Source organism: Pongo pygmaeus, chromosome 12, assembly GCF_028885625.2.
Source record: "Pongo pygmaeus isolate AG05252 chromosome 12, NHGRI_mPonPyg2-v2.0_pri, whole genome shotgun sequence".
NCBI lineage: Eukaryota > Metazoa > Chordata > Mammalia > Primates > Hominidae > Pongo > Pongo pygmaeus.
In genome coordinates, this window is record NC_072385.2 from 87,542,531 (window position 1) to 87,568,372 (window position 25,842).

Sequence of the window (25,842 nt, forward strand, 5' to 3'; positions counted from 1 at the left end):
GGCTGCATGGGGGAGGCGGGCAAGAGCTAAGCATGGAGCCCCGCTGGCCAGTCTGTGCTCCAGGCCAGCCTGCAAGGAACTCTTGCCCTAGGAGGAGTCTCTGGACCCCAAAGGCCTATAGTTCCAAGCATCAGGCTCAAGTCATGAGGAGGCTCAAGTGGGCATCGTTTGCAAGGTGGTCCAGCATTTGCTTCTCTGGAAAGACAAAAATGCAGATGCCACTTGCTTTCTTTCCTATCACCCAGCACCTCAAGGCAGACAGGCCAAGGCAGCTGAGAGCCATGTCCAGTCAGCACGGGTCCCCCTTATTCCTTCTGACAGCCCAGAAGCACAAAGGCAGGGGGAATGTGCAAATATGGTCATTTGCAGCTTTTGTGCATCTTCCAAGGAGAAAGGAAAGCTGAAACCACGTTTAGGTTTAGGAATTTTTGAATCTCTAATATATAAATGGCAAAAAGCTTCATTAGTGCCACTTTGCCACTCATAACAGAGATGAAAAATTCTTATTGGCACTGAAAATAAGACTTAACGTCATTGTATTTATTAGGTTCTGAAACAATACACATTCACATCCTTTTGAATACAGTACATTTGGCACAATAATGTTTACAATGAAATAACACTAATGAATGGCAAGAGATTAAAATTACATCCAGAAAGGAAAAAATGTACAAATAAAGCATCACAATACAAAAAAAAGTCCTAAAATTGAATACATTTTACAGTTAGCCAGAATTATTTTGCACATAATTTAAAAAGAGGTAATTTTTTAGCCTTCTTTTTTTTTTAAAGTAAGAATGAGTTGTTTTTTCACCTTTGGAGGAAAAAAAAATTATGTTTCTACTTCACAAAGTCCATAATGAGAGAACATAGAAGAACAGCTATCCTTCATATATTTTTTGGCTTTTTTTTTTTTTTGCACTCCCTTTTTTTTTTTTTTCTTTTAGAGAGAGAGAAAGAGAAAGGGGGTGGGGCTGGAAAGATTAGAAAAAACTGGCAGAAGTGTTAACAGTGTGTCTATTTTCAAACTCTTGTAAAAATGAAAACGAAACAATGATTACTCAAGGAACACACAAGCCTTTTTCTATAGACCTTTGCTGGATTTAAATCAGCCTATGTGAGAACTTCACCAGCCAGAGGCATCCCAGCCAGCCCAGCCTTGGGTGCTGAAAAGGGCCCTTTCTGGGACAGACTGACTGACTGCCTTCAGCTGCCAGGTGGAATGTATTATTTGACTTCCCAGCAAACTTGCCAGTTGTCCTGTAGGAAAGGCCCAGTTCCCACTGCCGTGCAACCACCAGGCCCTTGGATAAGGCCATCTGGTATTGCGGTTAGAGCTTGCTTGGTTGTCCAAAGTTTATGATGGTGAAGAAAGCAGAAGAAAGAACAGTAGTTACACATGAATATAATGGGCAGTATTATCATGTCTTCCTAAAAAATGAGATGATGCCACCGTAAAGATGTTTCTGTGCTTGTACTCAACTCCAGAAGATAGTCTCTCTCCAGAATGTCAAGTTACCGAAGATAAATTAAATTAATCTAATGTTCTTCATCATTCACTGGTATGCCAAACACACGAATTGATATATCATAATATTTAATATTTGCAATTATAAGAACAGATAATAATTACACCTGAGTTTTTAAAAAATAAAAACAAAGAGAACTGAATGTCATCATTAGTAACAAAGGCTATGACCAGCCAGATGCAAATATGGACACAGACTCTCTATGGGCTCAAGATAGTTACTGTCTGAGCTTTGAAACCACCATCAAAAACATCCCTTTCTCTCCCCCATCTCTATCAGGGTATAATAGAGCACAGGAGAACTGTATGTGAGATTTAATATAGCTTAATATATGTTTACATCTTTTAAAATAAACCAAAATGAAATAAACAATACAAAGAATCCCCAACACACCCCCCCATCCCCCATAAAGGAACACACCTATCTCTCGGTAACTTGAACCAATACACTTACAGAGTATTGCACCTGGACATTATTATAATTATTCTTTCATAGACTAAAGTTTTATAATATGCCTGAACATGCAGCAGTTGATACCTCTATATTCAACGAATTAATTCCACAGGCCTTGCAGCAAACACTATATACAAAAATCTCAAATGTACAAAAGGCAAAAGCTTCATTAGTGCCACTTTGCCACTCACAAGTATATATATTTAGGGGCAGCTGGGAAATCCATGTGCAATAGTTGGAATGGATTCCATTCCCTGCTAAATCAGTTCAGTAAATTAGGTAATCAAAAGACCTCTGGGAAACATATACACAAAGCCACAGAGAACCCTTGGAAATGAAAGAATAACACTGTTAGCATATCTACAGGAGGTAATGTCACTTCCCTTCAATAGTGTCCACATGAGTTGCCATTGCATGTCACACAGAAACAAAACTGAGTACATCTTGCGACACTGTCAGTTTTCAAACAAGTTGCTCTTCAGTCTCCAGATACCATTTGTATAACCCATGTTTAGCCTCATTCTGCTTATTCCAAAAGCAGATATTTCGTATATAACTTTACATGTTTAATGTTTAAAAACCACAACACAGTAGTACTACCATTTTGTATAAGTGCGCAAAAATAACACACTGCGGCAGAAAATAAATAGTGTTTATGCTAGGAACTTAGGATGAAACTGGAAAGAGAATCTGGGAGCTGAGCTTTGTTGGAACCCCAGGGTCCTCGCCTTTGTGTCCAGGTAGAACTTGAATGATGAGGAATGCTACTTGCTGCCTTTTCTCTCAATTCATACAGCCCTCATGTGTCACTCGGGCATTGACAGCATTCACCTTGGACGACCGGTTTCTCATTTTGTATTAGCCCTTTAATATCTACCTGTATTCAGACTGGAACTTATATCTTTTGGCCAATTAGAAAGTGAATTTGAAAATATATTTTTCAAACGTTGATAGAGTTCAAAACCCCATTTCTTTTTCCACAAAGAGGATTTCTTCCACAAGACACAAACTTACATGACTTTGGCATGCTGAAAAGCTAAAACCAAAGCAGGCAAGAGTTAGCCATTCCAGAGCAAACCAACCCAGCTGGCCAATCCCTGCATCTCTGGTCTCCCTCCCTCAGAGGGCATGCCTCGAGGGCACCCTCCCTCGTGTGTGTGGAGAAGCACCAGTCTCTTCTCCAGGACAGAAGGGCAGGGATGGCAAGCTGGGGTGCAGGAGGGAAAAGAAGCAAGAGGGGTCAGGATCTGTGTCCAATAGCAGAGCCAGAGTCTTCTTGTTTGCTTTCTTTCTTTTTTCTTTTCTTTGCAGTAAAAGAACTGAAGTTGCTTCACTGCCAGGAGCCCCTGAGGAGTGGAACCAGGCTTGCCAATGGTCCAAACACGGCAGTGTATACAGCTAACTGCTGACCCAATGAATCTGCATTACTGGTGAGACAAGAACCGAGAGCGCCTTCTGGTCACCAGGTGGGAGGGGGAGGAGGTGGCCTGGGGCAAGGGAATGCAATAAATAGACAGTGGACATGGGACTGGGGCTCCGAGGAGGAGAAGTAGTTCAAGACCTGCTGAGTGTCTCCAACACAGGAGTCTTCTCTGCACCCGTTCTTGCAGCATCGGCAAAGTCCAACTGCAGTGGGCTCTCAGGGCATCAGGTCTTCACCAAAGTAGGAGAAACCTTTGAATTCCTCCTGGTTGATCTGCTTTACAATTGCTTCGTCCACAAGGGTGAGTACCGGCTCTTCCCGTGTAAAGTCTTGGTCAAAATTATTGACGTCTCTTTTGGTTTTCTGTGGGAAGAAAAGAGAAAGCGGTGAGTTGAGGCTGCTCGCCCTCCTGAGGGCCCCCCATGGGGAGTGGGCACCGCACTGACCAGCCTGTCACCAAAGCAGGCCTCTAGCTACCAACAGACAGCAGACACGGGGCTGTCCCGATGAGGTAACGATGGATGGCCCCAGGACCCGGAAGTGAGAGACGAGGAGAGGAAGAATGAGTCAAGGTGAGAAGGAAGAAGGGGTGAGAGGGTATGATGGAAAAGCAGGGAAGTGGGATTCCCACAGACGTGTGTGTGTGTGTGTGTGTATGATGCAAAGGTCCCATCTCACACCCTCTTTCAGCAACTGCTGTAACCTACTGGCTCCATTACAACCTCCCTCCCTGTGACCCAGGGAACAGATCTGAATCCCCTCCCAGAGGTCCTTCTTCCCCATAACCCGGCCACATCTGCTCCAGGTGACAGCCTCTCTACAAGCCTGCCTCGATTTCCACTTACTCTCACCACGAACCCAATTTTGTGCTCCAGTATTTTTTCAATTATTACACTCAGCACATTGACTTGCCATGACGTTTTTATGCTTTTGTCTAGACCAAGAGCTTCTTAAAGGCAGAGACCTTGTCTTGTTCAACTTTGGGTTCCCAGCAGTTCCCCAGCAATAAGTGTCTACTGAATGAAGTAAGTAAACTCACCACTGACTCCCCAGCTCTGAAGGACCCATACCTCTGGGTTGAAGTTCCCAAGGTACAACTGTGTGCCTTATGGTTCTGGGGGGTGGGGTGGAAGGGAGCAATCAATCAACCCACAAATGAATCCTGGTTTTTGGAGAAAATCAGGAAGTATAAGTAATGCTCTCTGCCTTTAGGGGCTTAGAGTTGAGTTCATGGGGTCAGTAGTCCTGTCTAGAACACATCGCTTTAGTTAGAAAAATTTCCATGGAGAAGTCAGGGTTTGGGCTAAGACTTGAGGAATGGGCGACAATTGTACTGGTAGAAATGGGAGGGAGGCACCTTGGCAGGGAGAAGGATGGAACAAAGGCAGGGAACAGGAAGACAAAAGATGCATACACAGGGCAGCGGGTTCACCAAGCTGCAGGGGCAGAGTGCGGCGTGGGGATGGTGGGAGTTAGGGCTGGAGTCCAATGGCAGAGGCCTTCAATAGCAGGTCCCCTCTCCCCCACAGCACAGAGCACAATGCCCGGAAGATTAAAGGCAGGGACTCCAGCAATACATTTTTCAGACACTGATTAACTGGTATTACCCAGGATTAGTGACTTGGATGATGGAATAAATCTTGTGGAAAGATTCACATTATTATTTGTAGGAGAAATAATATTAATATACACTATGCTCTGTGGAAGCCAGTAACCTAAAGAAGTTAATAAGTAGTCCATGAAAAAAGCGGTTTTGACACAAAGCCATGTTTTCTACCCTGCTCTTGGAGATTTGCTATGCCCATTGGCAAGTTAGTCTCTGAGAAATTCTAGAGTGAGGAAATCTGCTTTGCTTTGCTTAGGCTAGCCTTCCTCAAACTTGACCTAAAACTTTTTTTTTTTTCCTAAATAGTTTATGAACCCCTCTCCTGAGAGCAGGGTCTGCAGAATGCAGTTTGGAGAATGTTGGTTTACAGTTTACAAAGAATCTTTGCATTTATTCGCTCATTTGATCCTCAGAACAGGCCGGTAACATCCTGATCCTACAGATGAGGAAACTGGCTCAGAGAGGTTTGGTGACTTTCCCAGGGTCACCGGACTGGGTAAGAGCAGAGCCAGAACTCATGTCTTGGCTTCAGTGTCACGCCTTCCACAGTGGGTAAGGTCTGGAAATCTGGACACAGGAGAAATTGGAAGATATAACAACAGTCAAGTTCAACTAGGAGACATTTAGGTAACACCATTAGGCAAAATAAAGCCAGAAAGACCTGCCAGTAGGCAAGCATGGTGGGAGACAGCTGTGAGTCCGGGAAGATAGTGGGTAACGTGAGCTGGGTGAGCTGCGCAGGGGACTGTTTTTAAATGGTCCCAGGTTGAAATCAGAATCACAAACAGCACAGAGGAGGGACAAACTGATTTCTACCATCTTTTAGCACCACCAGTCCTGCCTGGTGTCTTCTCTCTGGGCTTGAGCTGCACAGGTCAGCAGGTCTCAGAGACCTTGGAAGGGGGAAGGGGGGGACACACAGAAAACCCAAGGGATCCCCAGAAACAGAACCTGTACCTGAGGGGTGTCCATGATGCCCCTGAGATGGGAAAGCTGGGTGGTTTGGTCACCTCTGCCAGGAGGGCTGGCCCCCGGCAGGAGGACCATCTGTTCTCCCTCTGCAGTGTGTACAGAACAAGAGGAAAAGAAGGGTCCTGCTTGAGAGGGAAACAACAAAGACCATCCCCACAGTGACGCACATTGATGCGGGAGGGTGGCATCTGGGCAAAGGGTGTGGCAACACCTCTTCTGAAGATCTCTATGGAAGGGGGAGGGATTCACTGACTGGGGAGGATTGCAGGCTATGGGCCCTCTGTGCCTGGTGAAGCGAGTCCAGAGGGAGGAGCAGGCTGGGTAGGCTGTGGCAACAATTGGGGAAGCCCTGGGTATCATCCCAGAAGGCAAGCCAGGGGCATCCACGCCGGGGGAGCTGGAGCCAAAGGGGACAATGGAGTAGTAGGGGTGGCAGTAAGGAGAAAAAGGGAGTCAAGGAATAGGGCAAGAAGAATATTCCATTTGTAACGTCACTAAGGACGGGCCTTGCCCAGGTCTGTGGTAGACCAGTATAATCCAGGCAGAGGGCTGGCTGTACAAGGCATGTAGGCAGGAGATGCCTTCACCATCTCTCCCAACTTGGCACTCACCACACTGAGGAGGCTCCCTCTCTTCAACTAATGTGTGATATAGTGACCGGGATTCTCCAGGTTTCAGAATCATCCCCAGCTCCCTCCCAGATGGCTGCTAACGAGGGGAACCTGTGTATGAAGAACTTCAGAAAATCTGTACGCTGTCTGGCACTGGCTCTCCCTATTTACCTGATTGTGTTTCACCTGTTAGTCATTAGTGTCTGTTAATCACGGAAGCTGGTTTCATTTCTTGAGGTCAGCTGAGCATAGTGGTAAAGCTAGATTCTACAGGATGTCTGAATTTCACAACTTGCTGTTGTGAACCAGGGAACCAGGCTCAGTCAATACTGCTAGTGGTGTCATTCCCAGAGGACCTTAGCTCCATAGTGGGTTATCTTGGAGAGCCATTTTAGCTCAGCTCTGAGATTCTTGAGGTTCCAGATTCATCTGTGGCATTTGAGAGAGTATGCCATTCTTCATGATCATTACAGACTTGGCTCACCCACCTCCTTACACAACTTGGCCCCTATCCTACTTTCCTTGGAGACATTTTAGGTGCATGTGAGTTACCCATTTCTAATTCAAATAACCATCCCCACTATGTGCAATCTCTAACTGTTAACATTAGAGGCTTGGGAGTTTTCCAAAGCAAACATTTCTGGGAAAACCCATCCCCTATTAATGGTATGTAGGCAGCACAGCATCCTCAAATTTGGAAAGAACTGCAGATTATATTCTTTACTCACTGATTTTATTCTTTGAAAAGCTGCTACCTCCCGCACAGAGCAGGCACAGGACTCAAAGGTTCTGAGGGGCAGGCTCTCAGAGACACTTGTTTATCCTTATCCTCAGTCATCCCTGCCTCCCCTAATGCCTAAATGTCAGGCTCCTGGCCCCCACTGCAGAGCCTGAGAGATGACAGTGGGACACAAGGAACAACACTCTAACTCTTCAGTCCCTTCCTAATCCATGAAGCCTTTTCTACAACCTTTGGCCCACACTTAGGGAAGGCTGCATAGAGTAGGAGAAAGATCATTGGCTGAGCTCATTCTGGTGCCATCCTTTCCTGGTTATTGATGCTGTGAAGTTAACCTCTTTAAGCCGTGGTCTTTTCATCTGTCACATGGGGGTGGTAACAGGCACACTATAGGTTTCCTTGAGGACTGAGTGAGATGTGATATTAGGTTCCTTCTGCAGAACCTGGCATACAGAGGGCACTCAATAAATGATAGCTCCCATCATGCCTTCAAATCTTAGCATTCGTGTGCCATGGGCATGCATCATGCATAGCTTGGTTGTTACCCAACACAGTGCATGGTATCTGCCCATCTGTGAGCTTCCTGAAGGTAGGGGCTGAGTCTTATCTCTCTTTCTGTGCCTCCAAATCCTGAACTAGGGCTGAGCCTGGGCCTGCCTGAACATCCTAGTGCTTCCTCCAGCAATTGAGATGCTTCCATTGCACATCACTGCTTTTGGGGTAAAGTCCTGAGTTCTTTCACTCACCTGCTTCTGAAGCCCTTCAGGAGCTTGTCCTTGCCTCCTCCCCCAGGTTCATCTCCCTGGCACTGCCCAACCATGGGGCTTCCTCCTGCTTTCTCCTGCCTCCAACCTTGCACAGCTAGCCCTCTACCTGGAATGCCCTCCCCTATCCCTGCCTTCTGCCCCACATCCATGCAATTTCCCCACCTCCATGTACATGCCCTTCCTTCAGGAACCCTCCTTGTCCCTCCAAGGCTGCTTGAGCAAAGCTTCTTGTGGGTGCCCTCACCATCTCTCCTAACTTAGCACTCACCACACTGAGGAGGCCTCTTCTTTTCAACTAATCTATGAGCTTCTTGCAGGCAGAGACTGGGCTGAACTCACCATTCTATCCCCAGCCTAGCACAATGCCTGGCACATACTGCGAACTCAATAGGTATCTGCTAGAAAAAATTAATAAGTGCACCTCTCTTGCTGCTACTTTATCTAGAGCCAGTAACGTGATCTGGGTTCAGGGCCAGGGGCTGCTGTCCTGTCAGGGGGTGTTTTGATTTTGGGAAGTGGAGGCAGGGAGTTGGGGGGGATGGCTGTAGTCTGATTCATGAAGGGCCTGGAGCCAGGCATCCCAGACCATCACTAGGCCCACGGGGTCTGCAAAACAGGTAGGCTTAGGCCCAATTAATGAAATTTCTTCTCCCAGGACTTGGGGCACTAGAGTTTTCTAATTGCTGACACAAGATAGAAACAAACAGGTTTGACCAGGGTTTGGGAAAATTCCATCAAGACAGATATGTTTAGGGACTTTGTGGGTATGTCCCTGAACCCTGTGGTTGACGTTAAAGGAATACAACATTCCAATTCCCTCTGGCATCATTTCAGAAATAAGGTCTTAGATTTGAGAAATCTAGGACTGACTCTGGGTGAAGGGCACATTTTTGGTGTCTGTAGTCAGGGAGGGAGGAAATAAGAGTTTCAGGTCACTCCAGATCCCTCTGAGAGACTGGGCCTGCCTCAGAGCTCAGGCAACTCTGAGGCCTAGAGACTCAGCAGCTGTGGTGGTGTTGGGAGCCCAGGGCAGAGGTGGGCAGGCAATGTCAATGCTTACTTCCTGTCTGGCCAGCACAATCTCTAACAGCCCTCACTGTGCTGACGTCATAAACTTGAGCTTTTGGAGGAGCCAGCAGTGTCTGCTTCTGTCTTCATCTGATTCCCAGGAGATCAACAGATGACTTTGTTTTAAAGCACTGAGAATACTCCCTGATCTTACAGGCTGGGGCATAGGGCTGGCTTTCATGTGGTTGCCTTGTTGGTCCCTGCCTTCTCCCTTAACTCTGCTTGGCGTGACAGCAACAGCACAAGTAGCATAGTGACCCCAAGCCAGAGGTCCTCTGCCTCATGGGGTGTGACCTGAACTGAGACACGCTGTCTCTACATGGTCTCCCAAATGCCAGCATCCTTCCAGGTCCCACGTGAGGCTCCTTCTTATGACTTCCGTGACTCCAGTCTCATTCCACTCTGCCCTCCTCCCAGCTCCTATGGCACTGTCTGGATCATGCATTTAGCCCCTTCTGCTATTTCACGTGCATGATATTCCCCATCATACCCCTCAAGGTACCTACTGCAAGGCAGGGCACACAGCAGACACTTAATGTTCATTGGCTGGAAATAATTTTAGTCACTATAACAGCCAAATCCCAAGTCCGTCCTAGCTTTGAAATGTCCATATTCTTATCTATGCTCCACTTTTCTCTTTTAAATATTCTAAAAGAAAAAGAATTTAAACAATTAGAACACTTCCTCAACTTTAACTAGATCCTCACATAGATGCATATATTCTTTATAGCCATACATTCGAATTAAAAGAATATATGTGTATATGTTTATACACACATACTGATGTGTGAAGTTAAATGAAATAAGGAAGGTATCACTGCATAGTGCCCTGCCTGGCAAAAATGAGAATCTAACTCTCAAGTTAAAAATTTCTCTAAACATAATCATCTGTCATCCCTTCTTCCTCTTTATAATTTTGTTAGCCAAGAAATGTTCATACTTTTGGATTTTCTTTACAGTAAACAGGTCAAAACATATAGAGGGGTCATCTGGCACTGGACTGCCCATGGAAGTTTCTACTGGGAGTCCATGGCAGTGCTCTATTTTTTTTGAGACGGAGTTTCGCGCTTGTTGCCCAGGCTGGAGTGCAATAGCACAATCTTGGCTCACTGCAACCTCTGCCTCCCGGGTTCAAGCAATTCTTCTGCCTCAGCCTCCTGAGTAGCTGGGATTACAGGCGCCTGCCACCACGCCTGGCTAGCTTTTGTATTTTTAGTAGAGATGGGGTTTCTCCCTGTTAGTCAGGCTGGTCTCAAACTCCTGACCTCCGGTGACCCGCCTGCCTCGGCCTCCCAAAGTGCTGGGATTACAGGCGTGAGCCACCGTGCCCAGCCATTTTTTTAAAAATCCATATCCTTGGTGGTGGCCAGAAGTGACTGCTCAGTTCCTGCCTCTGCGGTCTGAACAGTGCCAAGTGCAGTGGTGTTACTTCCTACTTGGCATGAACCCTTAAATTACATTGTCTAAGATAGTATCAATGTTTTATCATTTCTTAAGAGCTATGAGAAAACATTGACACTATCTTAATTGTATCAATCCAATTTTACCATGCTATGAGTTGAATTGTGTCTCCCCAAAAAGATATGTGAAGTTTTAACCCCCAGCACCACAGAACGTGGTCTTATTTGGAAAAAAGTTCTTTGCAGATGTAATCAAATGAAGATGAGGTCATTACAGTGGGCCCTGATCCAATATGACTGGTGTCCTTATCAGAGGGGAAATTGGACACAGAGACAGACATGCACAGAGGGAAGAGACACAGGGACACATGTGTGAAGACTGAAGCTGTGCCGCATGAGCCAATGAACATCTGTGGCTACCAGAAGCTGAAAGAGGGAAGGAAAGATTCTTCTGTAGGTTTCAGAGGGAGCAGGACCCTGCCAACATCTTGATTTCAGACTTCTAGCCACAAACCGTGAGATCATAAATTTCTGTTGTTCTAAGCCACCCAGGTTTTGGTACTTTGTTACGGTAGCCCTGGGCAACTAATACAAACTCCAATCTTATTTTTCTGAAACTGATTAAAAAAATTTTTTTTAAGTATATAAAGTAGAGAGATGAAATCTCGCTGTGTTGCCCTGGCTGGTCTTGAATTCCTGGGCTCAAGTGATCTTCCCACCTCAGCCTTCCAAACTGCTGGGATTACAGGTGTGAGCCACCATACTCGGCCTGAAATTGGTTTTTAAAATCCAAACGTAATTCTTTACACTTGATTTCTTCTTATTTTGGGACATATTTCTAGCCTGTCAAGATCACCATGATTCTGCAGCTTACCTCTCTGAATCTCAGTGTATCTACCTAGGAAGTAGAGATAACAGACATACCTAGCTTTCTGAGGGTTATAGGTAAAGCTCAGATAAACCCTAAAATACAACGCAAATGCCATTTTAATTCTATCATCCATCTTATCTGCTATATCCTCCAGCTTTATGTCATCCTAAAATTTGATTGGCATGCCTCCAATCTCTCTATTGGGACACTTATGCAAATATTGTTTAGCACAAGATCAGGACCAGAGCCCTTTGACCTGGCCCCTGAAACAGCCTTCTCACAAAGGTGACATCAAGTACCACCAGCACTCTTTGGGGTGTGGTTGTGAAATTCATTGAGAAGCAACCAGCTTCTCAGTGGCTGGTCACTGTTTTCATTTTGCTCAGTTGCTTTGCTGGAATAAAGATACAAATGGCTGAGCATTTCTCTGCTGGAAATGAAGTTAATTGCTTCAAGTGATTACTACTGCCCCATAAACGTCCACAAACTATCTTCTCATTAAGAATTTCTAGAAACTTGCTTTAATAATATCAATTTCAAAGTGTCCTAAGTCTACATTTTCCCAGTTTCTGAATACTGGGAGATGGTTTGCCTTTCTCCTGTTACTTGGTATCATTACTCTATCCCATCATTTCCAATTTACCAAACAGTAGGCAGAGCAGATTCTTCCGTAACCTGGAATGTAATTCACCTGGGCCTACACAGGAGTCACCTGGGGGAGCTTCAACCCACCGAGCTGCTCGTCCCACTCTAGGGATTCTGTTGAATTGCTTTGGGATCTGGTCTGGGCATGGACTAATAGGGCTCCCCAGGTGAGCTTTATTAAAGGTAATTTGCCTCTCTTGGGTTTCAATTTCCTCTTAGTGGTTTTCACCCTTTGTACTTTGGAGCTATTTCTCTTTGGGGAAAAGTTGGAGACAAAATAACAGGTCTGCTTTTTTCCATTTTTTAACACAGTAGTTCTCAATCCTGGCCGTGCATAAAAACCAAACACAGCTATTTAGACACCTGAACGTCGTCCTAGACATGATGAATTGGAATCTCCAGATGGTGAGTTTTTAAATCTCCGTAAGTGATTCTGGTGGGCAGCCTGGTGGAGTCCCTCCATATAAAGGCCGTGGGTCTCTTTCTTTCTTCTTTTAACAATTTCAAAAGGCCTCTTTTCGTTGCTGTCCAAAGGCCTTTTTAGGAGCCTAAGACCATACTAGATTTGGCCTCCTCCAACACATAGCAAGTTCATGCTATATACTAGCATTCCTTCTCAGCTTCATGACTTCTTGGTCTATTTTATATTGGTATTTATAAAATCGGGACATCTGAGAACTCTCATGGAATCAGACTGGTTTCTTTAAATGCCGATCTCTGAGAGGTAGCTTAGTGGCTTAGCCTTCATGCTCTGCAGCCAGACTGCCTGAATTCCATGCCTGCTTCTCCAGTTACTAACTTTATGGCCTTGGGTCAATTATGTAATCTCTGTGCCACCATTTTCTCATCCATAAAATGGGGACATTAGTAGGCCTCCCCATATATTTGTTGTAAGGATTAAATGAAAGAATACAATCAAGTGGCGAGAACAGTAGGTGACATCGAGTAAATTATTGGCATTGTTCCTTCCTCAATATATCTAAGATCACAACTGTATGGTTAGAACAAACAGAATTGTCTTTGGCATGATCCATGAGATAACTATTTGGTCTCAGTTCACGGAATAATCATTGTTTCACCTAGGCCACCTGTGTGCATTTATCTCCCACGCACATGAAATCTAGAACCAATTAGTTTTCACTGGAGGCAAATAGCCAAATATGTGACCCACCCAAAATAACATTTCTGATTCTTTTTTGCCTTCCTGTGCTGTTTTCTCTTTCTTTCTTTTCACTGACATTATATTCATAGTAAACTTTATATATACTGGTGGGCCATCTTTAAACTTTCTGGAATAAGAAAGGAAAAACAAGGAAGGAAGGATTTTAGAAAAACAAGGAAGGAAGGAAGCAATTTTAGCACTGCTGGCTAAAATTGCAGGCTGTAACACCATATCTCAGCTGGGCATGGTGGTTCATGCCTGTAATCCCAGCACTTCTGGTGGACAAGGTAGGTGGATAGCTTGAGCCCAGGAGTTTGAGACCAGCCTGGGCCACATAGTAAGACCCTGTCTTTACAAAAAAATACAAAAATTAGCCAGACACGGTGGCATGTGCCTGTAGTCCCAGCTACTCAGGAGGTGGAGGTGTGAGGTTGGCTTGAGTCCAGGAGATAGAGGTTGCAAGAGAGCCAAGATCATATCACTGCACTCCAGCCTGGGTGACAGTGCCAGATCTTATCTCAAAAAAATTAAAAAGCATCATATCTCCTTTACTCTCTAATGAGTGGGGCATGTGTGTGTCTTTGGGTGTCTGTGTGTGTTGTGAGTGTGCATAAACCCCAGTGGCATGGGGAAGCCTGGGCGCACTGGGAACTGAGGAGCCCAGTAAGCTGAGGGCTGCATGCCTCACCAGCTGATGCCACCTGTCGGGGACACAGACCCAGGGGTCCCAGGTCTTTGGAGTTGCCACGAAATGCCCCAATCTACATTTTCACTTACATCTCTTTTTAAATGTTGCCTACTAATTTGATTTAAAAAAGTTATCTCCTGGCTGAATGGGTCTTACAATCCTCCAGTTTGTGACCTTTACATTATTGAAAAGATTGCTGCTTCCACCTTTTAAGGGAGAAGAAAATGAAGACCCACTTGCTTTTTAAGCACAATGGCACAAATGGCAGTTAAAATGGGAGGCCACTTGGCCCACCATTCCCCAGCCCAACGGAAAGGGTCCTGGCAGCTAGGTGGCCCCTGTAGTCGTAGGGACAAGCTGCCCAAGCCTCAGGCCGGGCCTTACAGGCCCCTTCCCCACAATCTCATTGGTTTCCTCGCTAAAACACTTCTGAGGGAAAGTTGCTTCATTCCTTTGGAGGCAGTCGGTAGACACACATATCTATTTTCTAAATGGACCAAATTCTCTCAGACCGCCCGGCATTCTGAACAATCAACCACAGCTGAATTCTGTCAGGTCTGCTGTTTGATGGAATTCAACTATTTCCCCACTCCAGTCTCATTATTGTTTGCTAAACTATAAAAAAAATATTTTTTTACAAATTCCATTTGAGAATTTACTTTAGGAGAAAAGAAAACTCTACTTCAGGTATTAGCTAACAGCAAACCTCCTCCCCTACACCTAGCAAATAGAGATCAAAGGAGTTCAGCCAACTATGGTTTGTCTGGGAATTAGCTGGGGTCTATAGACACAGCTTTCAGGGATTGCCATCACAGAGGCAAGCAGGTGTCCCTGTTATAAAGAAGGTGCCACCAAACTAACACGTGTTATGATGCTTTGAAACAAAACTTCAGGGCAACTACCCAAAGGTTCCTTTGGAAGGCAGTGCCAATTCAGAAACCTACAGAAGAAAGGGAGGGCCCAGGACAGAGCCCCTTCGTGGCTCTTGCTCCTGTGAAACTGGGGAACATGTTCCTCGTCTGCCATTGGTAAAGTGAGAAGCTTTTCAAGGAGACTTTCAATGCTGCTTCTATGTCTAAATTCCATGGCTCAATCATTTTAAGCAAAAGTAAGGAAAATAAAGTAAGCATCTTAGATGGGTTTCCCACCCCTGGAGCAAGGGTTGCCATTTTTTTCTGTGAAAGGCCAGGTAGTAAATATTTTAGATGTTGTGAGCCATATGGTCTCTGTCATAACCACTCCACTCTGCCACTGTAGCCCAAAAGCAGCATGAACCTGTGTAAATGAATGACCATGGCTGTGTTCCGATAAAACTTTATGGGCACTGATGTTTGAATTTCATACAGTGTTCATGTGTCATGACATAGTATTCTTCAGCCATTAAAAAAATGTTGAAACCATTCTTATTCTAGGGCTGCACAAAAGCAGGTGGTAGGCTGGATTTGGCCCTGGGCTGCAGTTTGCAGACCCCTGCCTCAAAGGATGGCTTCACGGTTTCCATGAGCCTGGTAGAATATAGAACAGTGTACTGTGTTTGTGACACCTTGGGGTTTTCCTGGAGACAGAGTTTACTGTATCAGATTCTCCAAGGGGGTAGTGATACCACTGCTAAGTTAAGAACCACTGATTTAAACATTTCCTTTATAAAAAGCCTGGCTTTCTAAGTGGTAAAATAACTGTCTCTGAGGAATCCACATAAAGGAGAAAGCCCTGAGAAGTATTTTCAGGACCTGCAGTGCCCCCTTTTGCTTAAGTCTTTCAGACCACAGGGGTCCCCAGCATGGGGCATCCCCTCTGGACTTAGTGACTATACAGTGCTCTGTGGGGAAGGCTGTCTCATGCAAAAATGGCTGAGAACACTCCCCCGGATGTAGACTGTGTATCTAAGCCTCTTTCCAGAGGTGTCTTCTAAGTGCAGGTGAAGTCAATAGTCTCAAAGCGTTAGCTCCAAACACATTATGTCTCCATTCTTGTTAGTGAAGGAGGCATTTCTGGGCAGTTCTGAGGGATGGCGCTTATTCCTGCTCCTCAAACCCTCCCAGGGCTGCCCAGGCCCGCCCAGGCCTGCCCAGGCCCACACCTATATACTCCTTTGGCTGTGACACATTGATTCTGAAATTTGGTAACAAAAATATAAAGCATACATTCCAGCCACATGGGGCCACCTGATTATGGATGAGTCCACATCATCCATCCAGTGCACACTGGCCCCAGATGACATCCAGTCTGGGATTTAGAAATGGCCTGGATATGCCGCTAAGTGCCCCAGGAGTCTTGGCTCCCGCAAGAGACTGGCAGTGCCTGGGGTAAAGAGGGCCTGGCGCTTCTGACACTAGCAGGGCCCAGCTCAGCCTGGCTTTGCAGGCTCCAAGCTAATGGAATGAACCCTGCAGAGTCTCTGGAGGACAGCAGAGAGCCACAGCCATTCTCTCCACTGTTGAGCCCACTAGCCCTCCAAGAGTCGAACTGAGAGGATGCTGCACGTGAGCTCTGAAACCATTCCTGAGGCCACTGAAGGGATATGTCTGCTGCTGCTGTACAGGAAAGGAAATGCCTCTTCCTGGGGGAATGATCCCCAAACCAGGCTAGTCCCCTCCTATATATACCTTGACCCTTGTGCCGAGGTTCTGTTTCCTGGTACTCTTCTTAACTGGAACTAAATGATGACTCAGTCGGAGGTGTCTTTTCCACTGGACTGGAGCTCCACATGGGCATCTGCCTTGTGTTTTTAGCACCAGCTCAGTGCCTGGGACAGCCTTAGCTTCTTTAGGAGGAAAACACAACAAAGCTACAGATGGAGACTTTGCCAGTGCTTTGATGCCTTCAACAACCGGCTCTTGTAACGTCACACCCACTCCACAGGGAGGAGAGTGCTGTGATCACATCTCTATTGTAAAGATGGGGAAATGGGCTCGGAGGCAATAGACGTCTTGTCTAACATGCAGGCTGGGCAAGAGGTGGGGTCAGGACTTGGAATCAGCTTGTTCTGACCCCGAGGCTGTGCCCCTGGCATGTACTATCCTGCCTCCCATGATGAACTGCCGGGAGGCATCAATGAAGCCACTGCACAAAGATGCGCAGCACTGTGCCCAGCACAAGCTGCCAGTTCAATGGCTTCTGTCAGTAGCGGTGTTGCTGTGTTAACATCAAACAAACAACTGCATTCTGCCGTGTACCCCTCACAGTGCAAGAGGCCACCATCCCCACCAAGTCTTTTGGGGTTATTTCGTAGACATTAGGGGCACCCCAGGAGATGCCTGGGACAGAACATGATGTAGAAAATGCTGTGTGGCTATCCGGGAATAAAGAGCCTTAGGAGGAGACAGTACCCTGCCTGCTCTGGCTTGCCTGGGGCCTGAGCTTGCTGAGCCAGGCCCTGCAGTGAGCTGGCCCCCCGCAGCGGGATGTGCAGTGGCAGGACCCGAGCCTGGCGATGCAGCAGGAGCCTGTGTCTCCAGCTGGAAAGAAAACAGTGGCAACTTGCACTCATTCTGCTTCTAACTGGGGAACTTTTTCATTTATCATCTACTTTTCAAAGCCGTGTTATTGCCGACAGCTGTTGGGTTTACCATTCCAGGGATATTTTTGGTATCCAAAGAAGAAACTTTCCAATCTGGGGCTGGCAAAGGCCCAGTTCCTCCACTTACCAATCTCTCCCCCACTTATTTAGGAAAATGTTCTAGATAGAGATCGGTTCTCTTGGCCCAGGATTTATTATTGCACTGCCTGTGAAATGGGAACTGTAAACATTCTAATATGTGCCTCTCAAGTCAAGACGAGGTCACCCACCTTCTCTCACCATTCAACAATAATTTCAGGTTTCCTAATGCAGGATCTTATGACCCCAAATTCCCGGGCATATACTGGAACTGATCTTGAGCCATAAAAGGTGAGAAGAGAATTTCGAGATAGAGCTGAAAAAAACACTGTAGATCTGGGGAATTCATTTGTTCATTCCACAAATATAGATTGAGTACCTACTATGTGCCAGGAATTGTTCTAACTGCTGGGGATGCATTTGTGAACAAAACAGATGTAACTCTCTCCCTTGATTACTAATTGCTAATTACTGTGCATTGCTAATTGTTGACGCTGGGTGACGAACACATGGGGACTCATTCAATGATTTGCTCTACTTTTATATATGTTTGGAAATTTCCATACTAAAGTTAAAATTATAAGTCCCAAATCTCAAAAACATGATGCTGAGTGAAAGAAGGCAGACACAAAAAAAGTACGTGCTATGTGGCTCCATTTATAAGAAACTCTAGAAAAGATGAATCTAATCTCCAGTGACAGAAAGCAGACCAGGATTGCCTGGGGCTATGGGTAGGAAACTTCTTGGGAGGATGAAGGTGTTCTATATACTTATTGTGCTGGTGGTCACACGGGTGTATACATTTTTCAAATGCATCAGAATGTGGACTCGAAATGGGTGCATTCATTCTATGTAAATTTTATTGCAATACAATCGATTAAAAAACCTTGCAAATCCCTGCTCTCACATGGCTGGGGCTGGAAGAAATCTTAGGGATTACTTAAGTCCCTCATTTTCCAGGAAAGGAGCAGAGAGATTCAGTGAATTTCTCAGCATCTCACAGATAGTGGGGACCAGCACCCAGTTCTGTCCAGCACTTCCCCTTAGCTCACTACCTGTGATACAAGGTGGGTGCTTCACTCTGAAGTGCCACATTTTGGGGTGACTGTCTTCTCAATTATTTGGTTGAACACCCACACCCCAGGTCCCTATAGTCTGAGTCTGCCACACCCCTCCCAGGAAGACTGCAAATCGTGTTACTGCCAACACTAGCTGAGATGTCAGCTGCTGCGCTGGGGGGGGAAGGAGTGCGGCTAAAGTCCGAGGCCAGGGTCTGGTTTATTTTCTAAGTCATCTCAGTTGATAAGCCCTACTCTGGGGGGCTTATCTTTCCATCTCCTTACTTAAGGCAAATATATTTCATATTACCCTGGCCTAGCCATTCGCCACCCTCTTCCACACCTAGCTGGGCTCTCACACCTGAAATACTCCATTGATATCTAAGCTCTGTGCTCCAAGAAAGCTGCTGTTGAGGTGGAATAGGTCTAGAAAGGAGTAGCCAGAGGAACATGGAGGGTGAAGGGCTGCTGCTATGTGGCCAGGCCTTCTCACAGTGAGGAGACTGAGGTTGATGTGGAAACTTAATGAACCTTCACAAACCTACTGTGTATTAGTCAAATCCCAGAATTCCAGAATAACAATGGAATGTTAAGTTCAGGCCGAAACTAATTCTGTTACCATCCCCCTCCCCAGCACAAACAATGGGAAGTAAAGAGGGAACTGATCCCCCAAGTGGAAAACTGGATTCCCCAGAGTGTCTCTTCTCCATGATATATATGCCTCTGGAGATCAAAGGTCCTCCACTTGATGTGGGCAGAACAATCCCCCCACCCCCCTGCCCCGTCAACTTGCAAAGTGCCCCTTGGTGCCCATACCCTTCAGGGAACAAATGTTGGCTGGAGGGCTGAGCCCCTCTGTGAGGGAGGGTTGAGGCTCTGTCTGCCTTCACTTCAATACACACAAACCAGGCTCTGACCCCTGTCCCTCCTGGCAGCCAGACCATCCTTTAGTCCTCTCCGCAGAGATGGGCAGGAGGGCATTGCTTATCCAGCAGTGCAGCCCCACTTGGACAGGATCTTCTGCAAGACCCAAGATGAGAAGGGGGCTGACATAGGCTCTCAGGACCCACAGAAGCCCTGGCTCCCAGCCTGTTTGGGGAGGCCCTCTTCTCTCTGTCCTCAAACCTTGAAAGGCAAAGCTCCAAATTCCTCTCCCAAATGAGCATCCTGTTAGGAGTCAGGTGCTGGATTTTACCCTACTGCCTATTATCCCTTAAGTATTTTGCATTACCAAGTCTTCTGCCATCGAAGCTTTTCAAGGTGGCGGTGTTAGGGTGATGGCAGAAGATTCTTTCCTTGCCTTTGTCAGCTTCTCCCTCTAGGGCTTCAGGGCTTCACAGAGGGCACAAAGGACATGTTCAACAAACCCTTGTTGAATATGACTGATCTGAATCTTGCCTTTCCCTTTCTCCTTTTATGCCTTTTCGCAGATAGTTCTTTCTTCCCGACCCCTCCCAGCTTTCTGTCAAGTTCCAGCTCCTCTAGGAAGCATTCCCTGATTCCTCCTGCTGTCCTCTGGTTTGATCAGGCATGGCCTAGGAAGTCCTCCCATGCTCCCAGGTGAGTTGTATGCATGTTACTTCAAGTGCAGGTGGGTCTGGGAGGAGATTAAGTTCAAGAAACACTAGTCTGATGAACCCAGGAAGGCATATACCAAAGTAACAGCCATTAAGACATAAAGAAAAGCTTAGGAGCTTATAAAAGTGCCCAGCCAAGCCCAGGCCAGCCCAGGCCTCAAACTCTTCCCTGGAGTGGGGGTAGGAGATGAAAATGATGTGTTCGTTGGCCCTCCCAACCCCAGGCCACAGGAACGTTCCTGCAATCGGAATTCTCTAACGGTGAAATCATCGTTCCTGCCATCAGAATTCTCAAATGGCAAAATTCCTGCAACCAGAATTCTCAAATGGCGAAATCACTTGTCCAGAGTCAAAGATGCTCCACTGAGGCTGTTTCGCTTAGAAATATTTGGGAGCCTGCTGTGCTGGAACAGGGTCTCACTGGTGACTGCTACCGCTTCAAGGCTGGGGTGCTGAGAGCTGTACAGCTGTACCCAGCAAAAACACTACTGAGAATGAAGGCAGGGAACATCAAGGTGGTAAGCATGGTCACAGAGTAAAAGCAGGGGACCGGGGGGCGGTGGGGGGGGTGCTGAAAATGTGGCAGAACTTGGGGTGCCATCCCAAGAGGCAAAAAGGGCTGGGAATGCTGGCACCTGTGGTGAGTCACCCTTACAGTACCTCCCTCCCCTTGGCACTCCCCAGCTCATACCAGTGGCTGTGCTGGAATGACGCCCCCGCAGGCGCCTCAGCATTCTGAACTGTGCTCCTTCCCTGCCTTCAGATGCTGTCTGCCCTGTAATGGCGGGTGCCTTGCTGGATGGTGCCATTCCCTCATCTGAACTCCTGGTCCCTCAGCCCCTTTGGGACAGGAGTGTTGTCCAGTCCAGCCTCCCTTGGCCTCAGGCTCCTGTTGTCCTCCTCACCATCAGCATCAACACCACCCAAGTGTTCACCTGTATCAGGCACTGTGCTACTCATTTCAGGTAATTAGGTTTGTTGACTCTTCACAGCAACCTGTGAAGATAGATATTTATAACCCCATGCTATGATCAGCAGACCGAGGCTCAGAGAGAAGTGGTGACTTTCCCAATATCCCACAGCCCAAATTAGAACTTGGTTGCATCTGATTCCAAAGCCCAGCCTCCAAACATCACACCAACCTCCTGCAATTCTTAACTCTTGATTCTTGGAGTTTGGGGATGAGAAGAAGTTAAAAGGCCAGGGTAGGGGTGGTGAATGGAGAGACAGGAATTAAAATTCATTGAGAATCTACAGTGCACAAAGCAGCTTAGACTTATTCTATTCCTGTTTATAATTCTTTTTGAGACAGGATCTCTCTTTGTCACCCAGGCTGGAGTGCAGTGGCATGAACATGGCTCACTACAGCCTCAACCTCCTGGGCTCAAGTGATCCTCCCACCCCAGCCTCCCAAGTAGCTGGGACTACAAGTGCATGCCACCACGCCTGGCTACTTTTTGCATTTTTTGTAGAGACAGGGTTTTGCCGTGTTGCCCAGGCTTGTCTCGAACTCCTGAATGCAAGTGATCTGCCTGCTTTGGCCTCCCAAAGTGCTGGAATTACAGGTATGAACCACAGTACCCAGCTATTCCTGTTATTAATTCCATGAGGAAAGAATTCTCCTAGTATCCCAATTTTACAGATAAGGAGGCTCAAGGAAGCCAGAGGTCCAGGGGTGAGGTGAATTCTGAGTGTCACATGGCTTTCCTGTGAGAGCAATTTTGTTCCAACTCAAGTCTCTCAGAAGTCAAAGCCAGTTATGCTGTCCACTGTACCATGCCACCCGCTGGGTCAACCACCAAAAACAGGTTTCTGGACTTCTCCCATGCCCTCCAGCCCTGGATCAGAGCCCTGGCTCTTGGAGGGATCTTGTAGCCTCCTGGATGGTAAGGGCTCTTGTAGCCTCTTGGATGTGGTGGACACGGTCCAGGGGGATGTCCTCGTGAGGGGCTGCAGAACCCAGCCTTGCTCCTGCCCCAGCTCTGCCAGGACAGAGGATGAGGACGGTGTCATGACTGGCCTCCATCATCACAACCCATGTTATCAGGTGGTCCCTAGGCAGGTGGGCTGGCTTCAGGGGAAGGGGCTGCCTGTTCAACAGGGCTCCTCCTCAGGTCGCTAAGTTGGTGAAGTGTGCGGGTCTCGAGCCCACTTCCCAGGTTTTCTCTCAGCACAGCCCAGTCATGCAGGAGCATGCAGGAGAGGCCTCCCTCGGGGGTCCCGCCATGCAGCGCGGATGGCTGGATGGAAACGGATCATGAGGTTGAGAGGGGCCTCTATGTCACCGGGCCTGAGGGCTCACCTACCTGGAGAGACTCCCCACTCTGGAGGCCTTACCTTAAAGAGGGACATTCACACTGAAGCAAACTTGAAAAGAGAGAACATGTATACAAAGAGAAGTTTACTTGGCCAGCATTTCCCTCATTGCCTCTGGCTTTCACTGAGGACAACTAGGTTTCTGGGGAGGCAAATCTCTCCCTCCTACACTGGCTTCCCCCCATTCCAGTGCTGAAGCCCTGGGAGCCAGAGTCTCAGAGCTGAACGCTTTTGAGGGGAAGGAATGGGTACACAGCAGAGAAGCCAGGAGTGAGCAGAACATCCCCAAGATCTGCAAGGTCAGATGATGCCCTTCAACCACACCAAACACATCGCTCTGCCCCTCCAGTCCCCAAAGAAGGCAAGCCCATCAGTAACACAAAAGCGAAATGTGCTACTGTTATTGGCAATTAGACAATGCCGTCATCTTGGGATGAAATCCCCAATGGGATAGACCAGTGAATTCTAGGGTTGGAGATTTTCTCCAGCATCAAAGGCTTTGGCTCCAGCCTTGCTGGCTTTCCTGTCTCCCCAACCCCTCAGTGCTGGAGTATTTGCCACCAAACAGCCCCCAACTGTGTGTCCTTGCTCTGAAGCAAGCCACCCCCAGAAAATTGACTTGAGTACATGATGGTGCAAAGTCTTTGGTTTGGTGTTGATGGCACATCACTTGCACAAACTCAGTTCATTATGTGGGTGGACAGAGGGTGAACAAGAGGAATACAAAAGGGAAAGTGGAGGAGGGAGAGTACGTAAGAGAGCTGAGAGAATGAAAGACAGGAAAGTCTCCACGCTGAAGCAGAGGCCACTGAAAACTGCACTGGGTGGGGGTTAGTACAAAGGGATGTTGGCCTGTAGTCAGGAAACCCAGTTGGACTAGTGACAGCTGGTGAGTCAGGGCAGGGGTTAGACAAGGGAGGCTTAGGAGCCAGGGGAGCAGAAATCTCAGCTTAGCAGACATCTCAAGAAGGCAAAAGCCTGGGGGAAATAGAAGCCAATTGAGGTATGTGATGGAACCTGACCAGAGGCCAAATTCCAGCTATGAATCTGGACAATCTCCTTGGTGATAGCTTTAGAGGGGCGAGGCTTCCTGTGCAGGAATGGAAGTCAGGCCTGAAAGCTGTTGTGCTGTTGCATCCTCGGCCTCTGTGGTGGTGACCCAGGGGCCCCCAGCCTCTAGCGAGCCAGCCTGGGCAGAGTACAGCCTTGTTGTGCCTGGCAGGTTCTTCCACGAAGGGGCTCTGTCCTTGTAGTGACAGTGGAGAGGGTTAGGAGCTCTGGAAAAATATGCCACTGCATCCTGGCTCTTATAAGTGACATGACCTCTCCCAGCCTCACCTCCAGCACCAACCACCTGACAAAACCAGGTCCTCCTTGTATCAGACAGGCAGGGCACCCCCCAGGTCAACCAGATTCAGTATGGCCAGCTGAGGAGTGGGGTAATTCAGGTTTCTGGAGACTGGTGGCATTCTAGTATGATGCCAAAAGGGCATGGCTTGGAAGCAAGTGGAGGTAACCCAAGACAGAGGAAACCTGGAGCTCCTTCAGGGGCTTCAGGCACTTGACTGAGTCACCCTGGAGGTATTCAGTTTTACCAGATTAGGGCACTTGTACAACTGCCTTCCTTGCTTGTTTAAACACACGCCCAATGTCTCCTGGAGGCCACCATCAAGTTGCAAGGCTGATGGTGTTTGCTCACAGATTTGATCCTTTCCCTTCTCACAGTGTCTTGCCTTTGACCTGGAGTCTGTCAAAGACCCAGGACCAACAACTGCACACTGTCCCTGGCTGCTTGTGATCCGGTGACTTGGAGGCTTTTTCCCAATGTCGGGATCTAAACCAGTTTTCCCTCTTCCCTCTGTCAAAGCCATCTCTTTCCCAGCTCTGCTAGGAAGGCATCTCACATGTCTTCAAGTTATTTGATACCTTAAGCCCAAGGAAATCCTGTCTTGTGATGACAATCTGCCCCCTGAATAGAAGCCACCTCACCACAACCTCTGTGGTGTGCACCTCAGCTTCCCCGTATCTCTCAGTGGCCTCTGTGGGGTGCACCTCAGCTTCCCTGTGTCTCTCGGTGGCCTCTGTGGGGTACGTCTCAGCTTCCCCGTGTCTCTCAGTGGCCTCTGTGGGGTGCGCCTCAGCTTCCCCGTGTCTCTTAGTGGCCTCTGTGGGGTGCACCTCACCTTTCCCGTGGCTTCTGTGGGGTGCACCTCAGCTTCCCTGTGTCTCTCAGTGGCCTCTGTGGGGATGAAGCTCAACTTCCCTGTGTCTCTCAGTGGCCTCTATGGGATGCATCTCAGCTTCCCTGTGTCTCTCGGTGGCCTCTGTGGGGATGTGCCTCAGCTTCCCTGTGTCTCTCAGTGGCCTCTGTGGGGTGCGCCTCAGCTTCCCTGTGTCTCTCGGTGGCCTCTGTGGGGTACGTCTCAGCTTCCCCGTGTCTCTCGGTGGCCTCTGTGGGGTGCGCCTCAGCTTCCCCGTGTCTCTTAGTGGCCTCTGTGGGGTGCACCTCACCTTTCCCGTGGCTTCTGTGGGGTGCACCTCAGCTTCCCCGTGTCTCTCAGTGGCCTCTGTGGGGTGCACCTCAGCTTCCCTGTGTCTCTCGGTGGCCTCTGTGGGGATGTGCCTCAGCTTCCCTGTGTCTCTCAGTGGCCTCTGTGGGGTGCACCTCAGCTTCCCTGTGTCTCTCAGTGGCCTCTGTGGGTGGCACCTCAGCTTCCCCGTGGCTCTCCAGTTGCCTCTGTGGGTGGCCATCTGTTTTGCCTGTGGTAAGGCTGACTCTGCTTGTGCAGCACAGAGTTGTCCTCACTGCTGGTACCTGTGCTAGGCAGGCACCCCCATCCCCGGCGGTCAACCCTGAGTTGGTTACAGGGGTGTGATGGCGTATGAAAACCTCAAGTGAGTTTTCCCATTAGTCTTTTGAGGCTTTCTGAGATGAGAAATGCAGTATGTGCATCACTGCCATGGGCTTTAATCCTTGGGCTTTAATCCTATTTAAAATTTATTTCTGCTCTTTCTACACAAGCCCACGGATGACTCGGGCTGGTGCCATTGACATTTTTCAGAAAAGAGCTTTTGTCTTAGGGACAGATTTGGGTCACTTTTCCAACCTGCTAACTAGATGTGGACTACTCTCTTTTATTTTTTTCCCCAATTTTGGTATTTCTCCTGAGAGAAATCTCTAGTGCCAAGGTTGTAAATGTCAGACATTTAAATAACTTGAGGAAGTCTTTAAAGACCTGCAGCTGAGAACTCTCTAAGGATCAACATTACTCAGCTCAAAGTGTGGCCAGAAACACCTCTTACACAACGTCAGCTTTCTGTTTTAGCCTTCCTTTTTCCAGATGTTCCAATTCTGTCCT

The 25,842-nt window shown here is 47.4% G+C and overlaps 1 protein-coding gene across 2 annotated transcripts in view; it reads right to left on the reverse strand.

Moving 5' to 3' along the window:
• Positions 1 to 508: 508 nt before the first annotated feature.
• The window catches only part of PRKCE (protein kinase C epsilon), a 531,726-nt gene continuing 506,392 nt past the window's right edge, over positions 509 to 25,842 (reverse strand). The window contains exon 16 of one of the 2 annotated variants that reach the window (XM_054473224.2): positions 509 to 3,768. In XM_054473224.2, the coding sequence (XP_054329199.1) occupies positions 3,622 to 3,768 (147 nt within the window). In that variant the 3' untranslated portion in view covers positions 509 to 3,621. Of the gene's footprint in view, positions 3,769 to 22,470; positions 22,535 to 25,842 lie in introns of those variants that run through there. The other variant, XM_054473226.2, reaches the window with a different exon arrangement.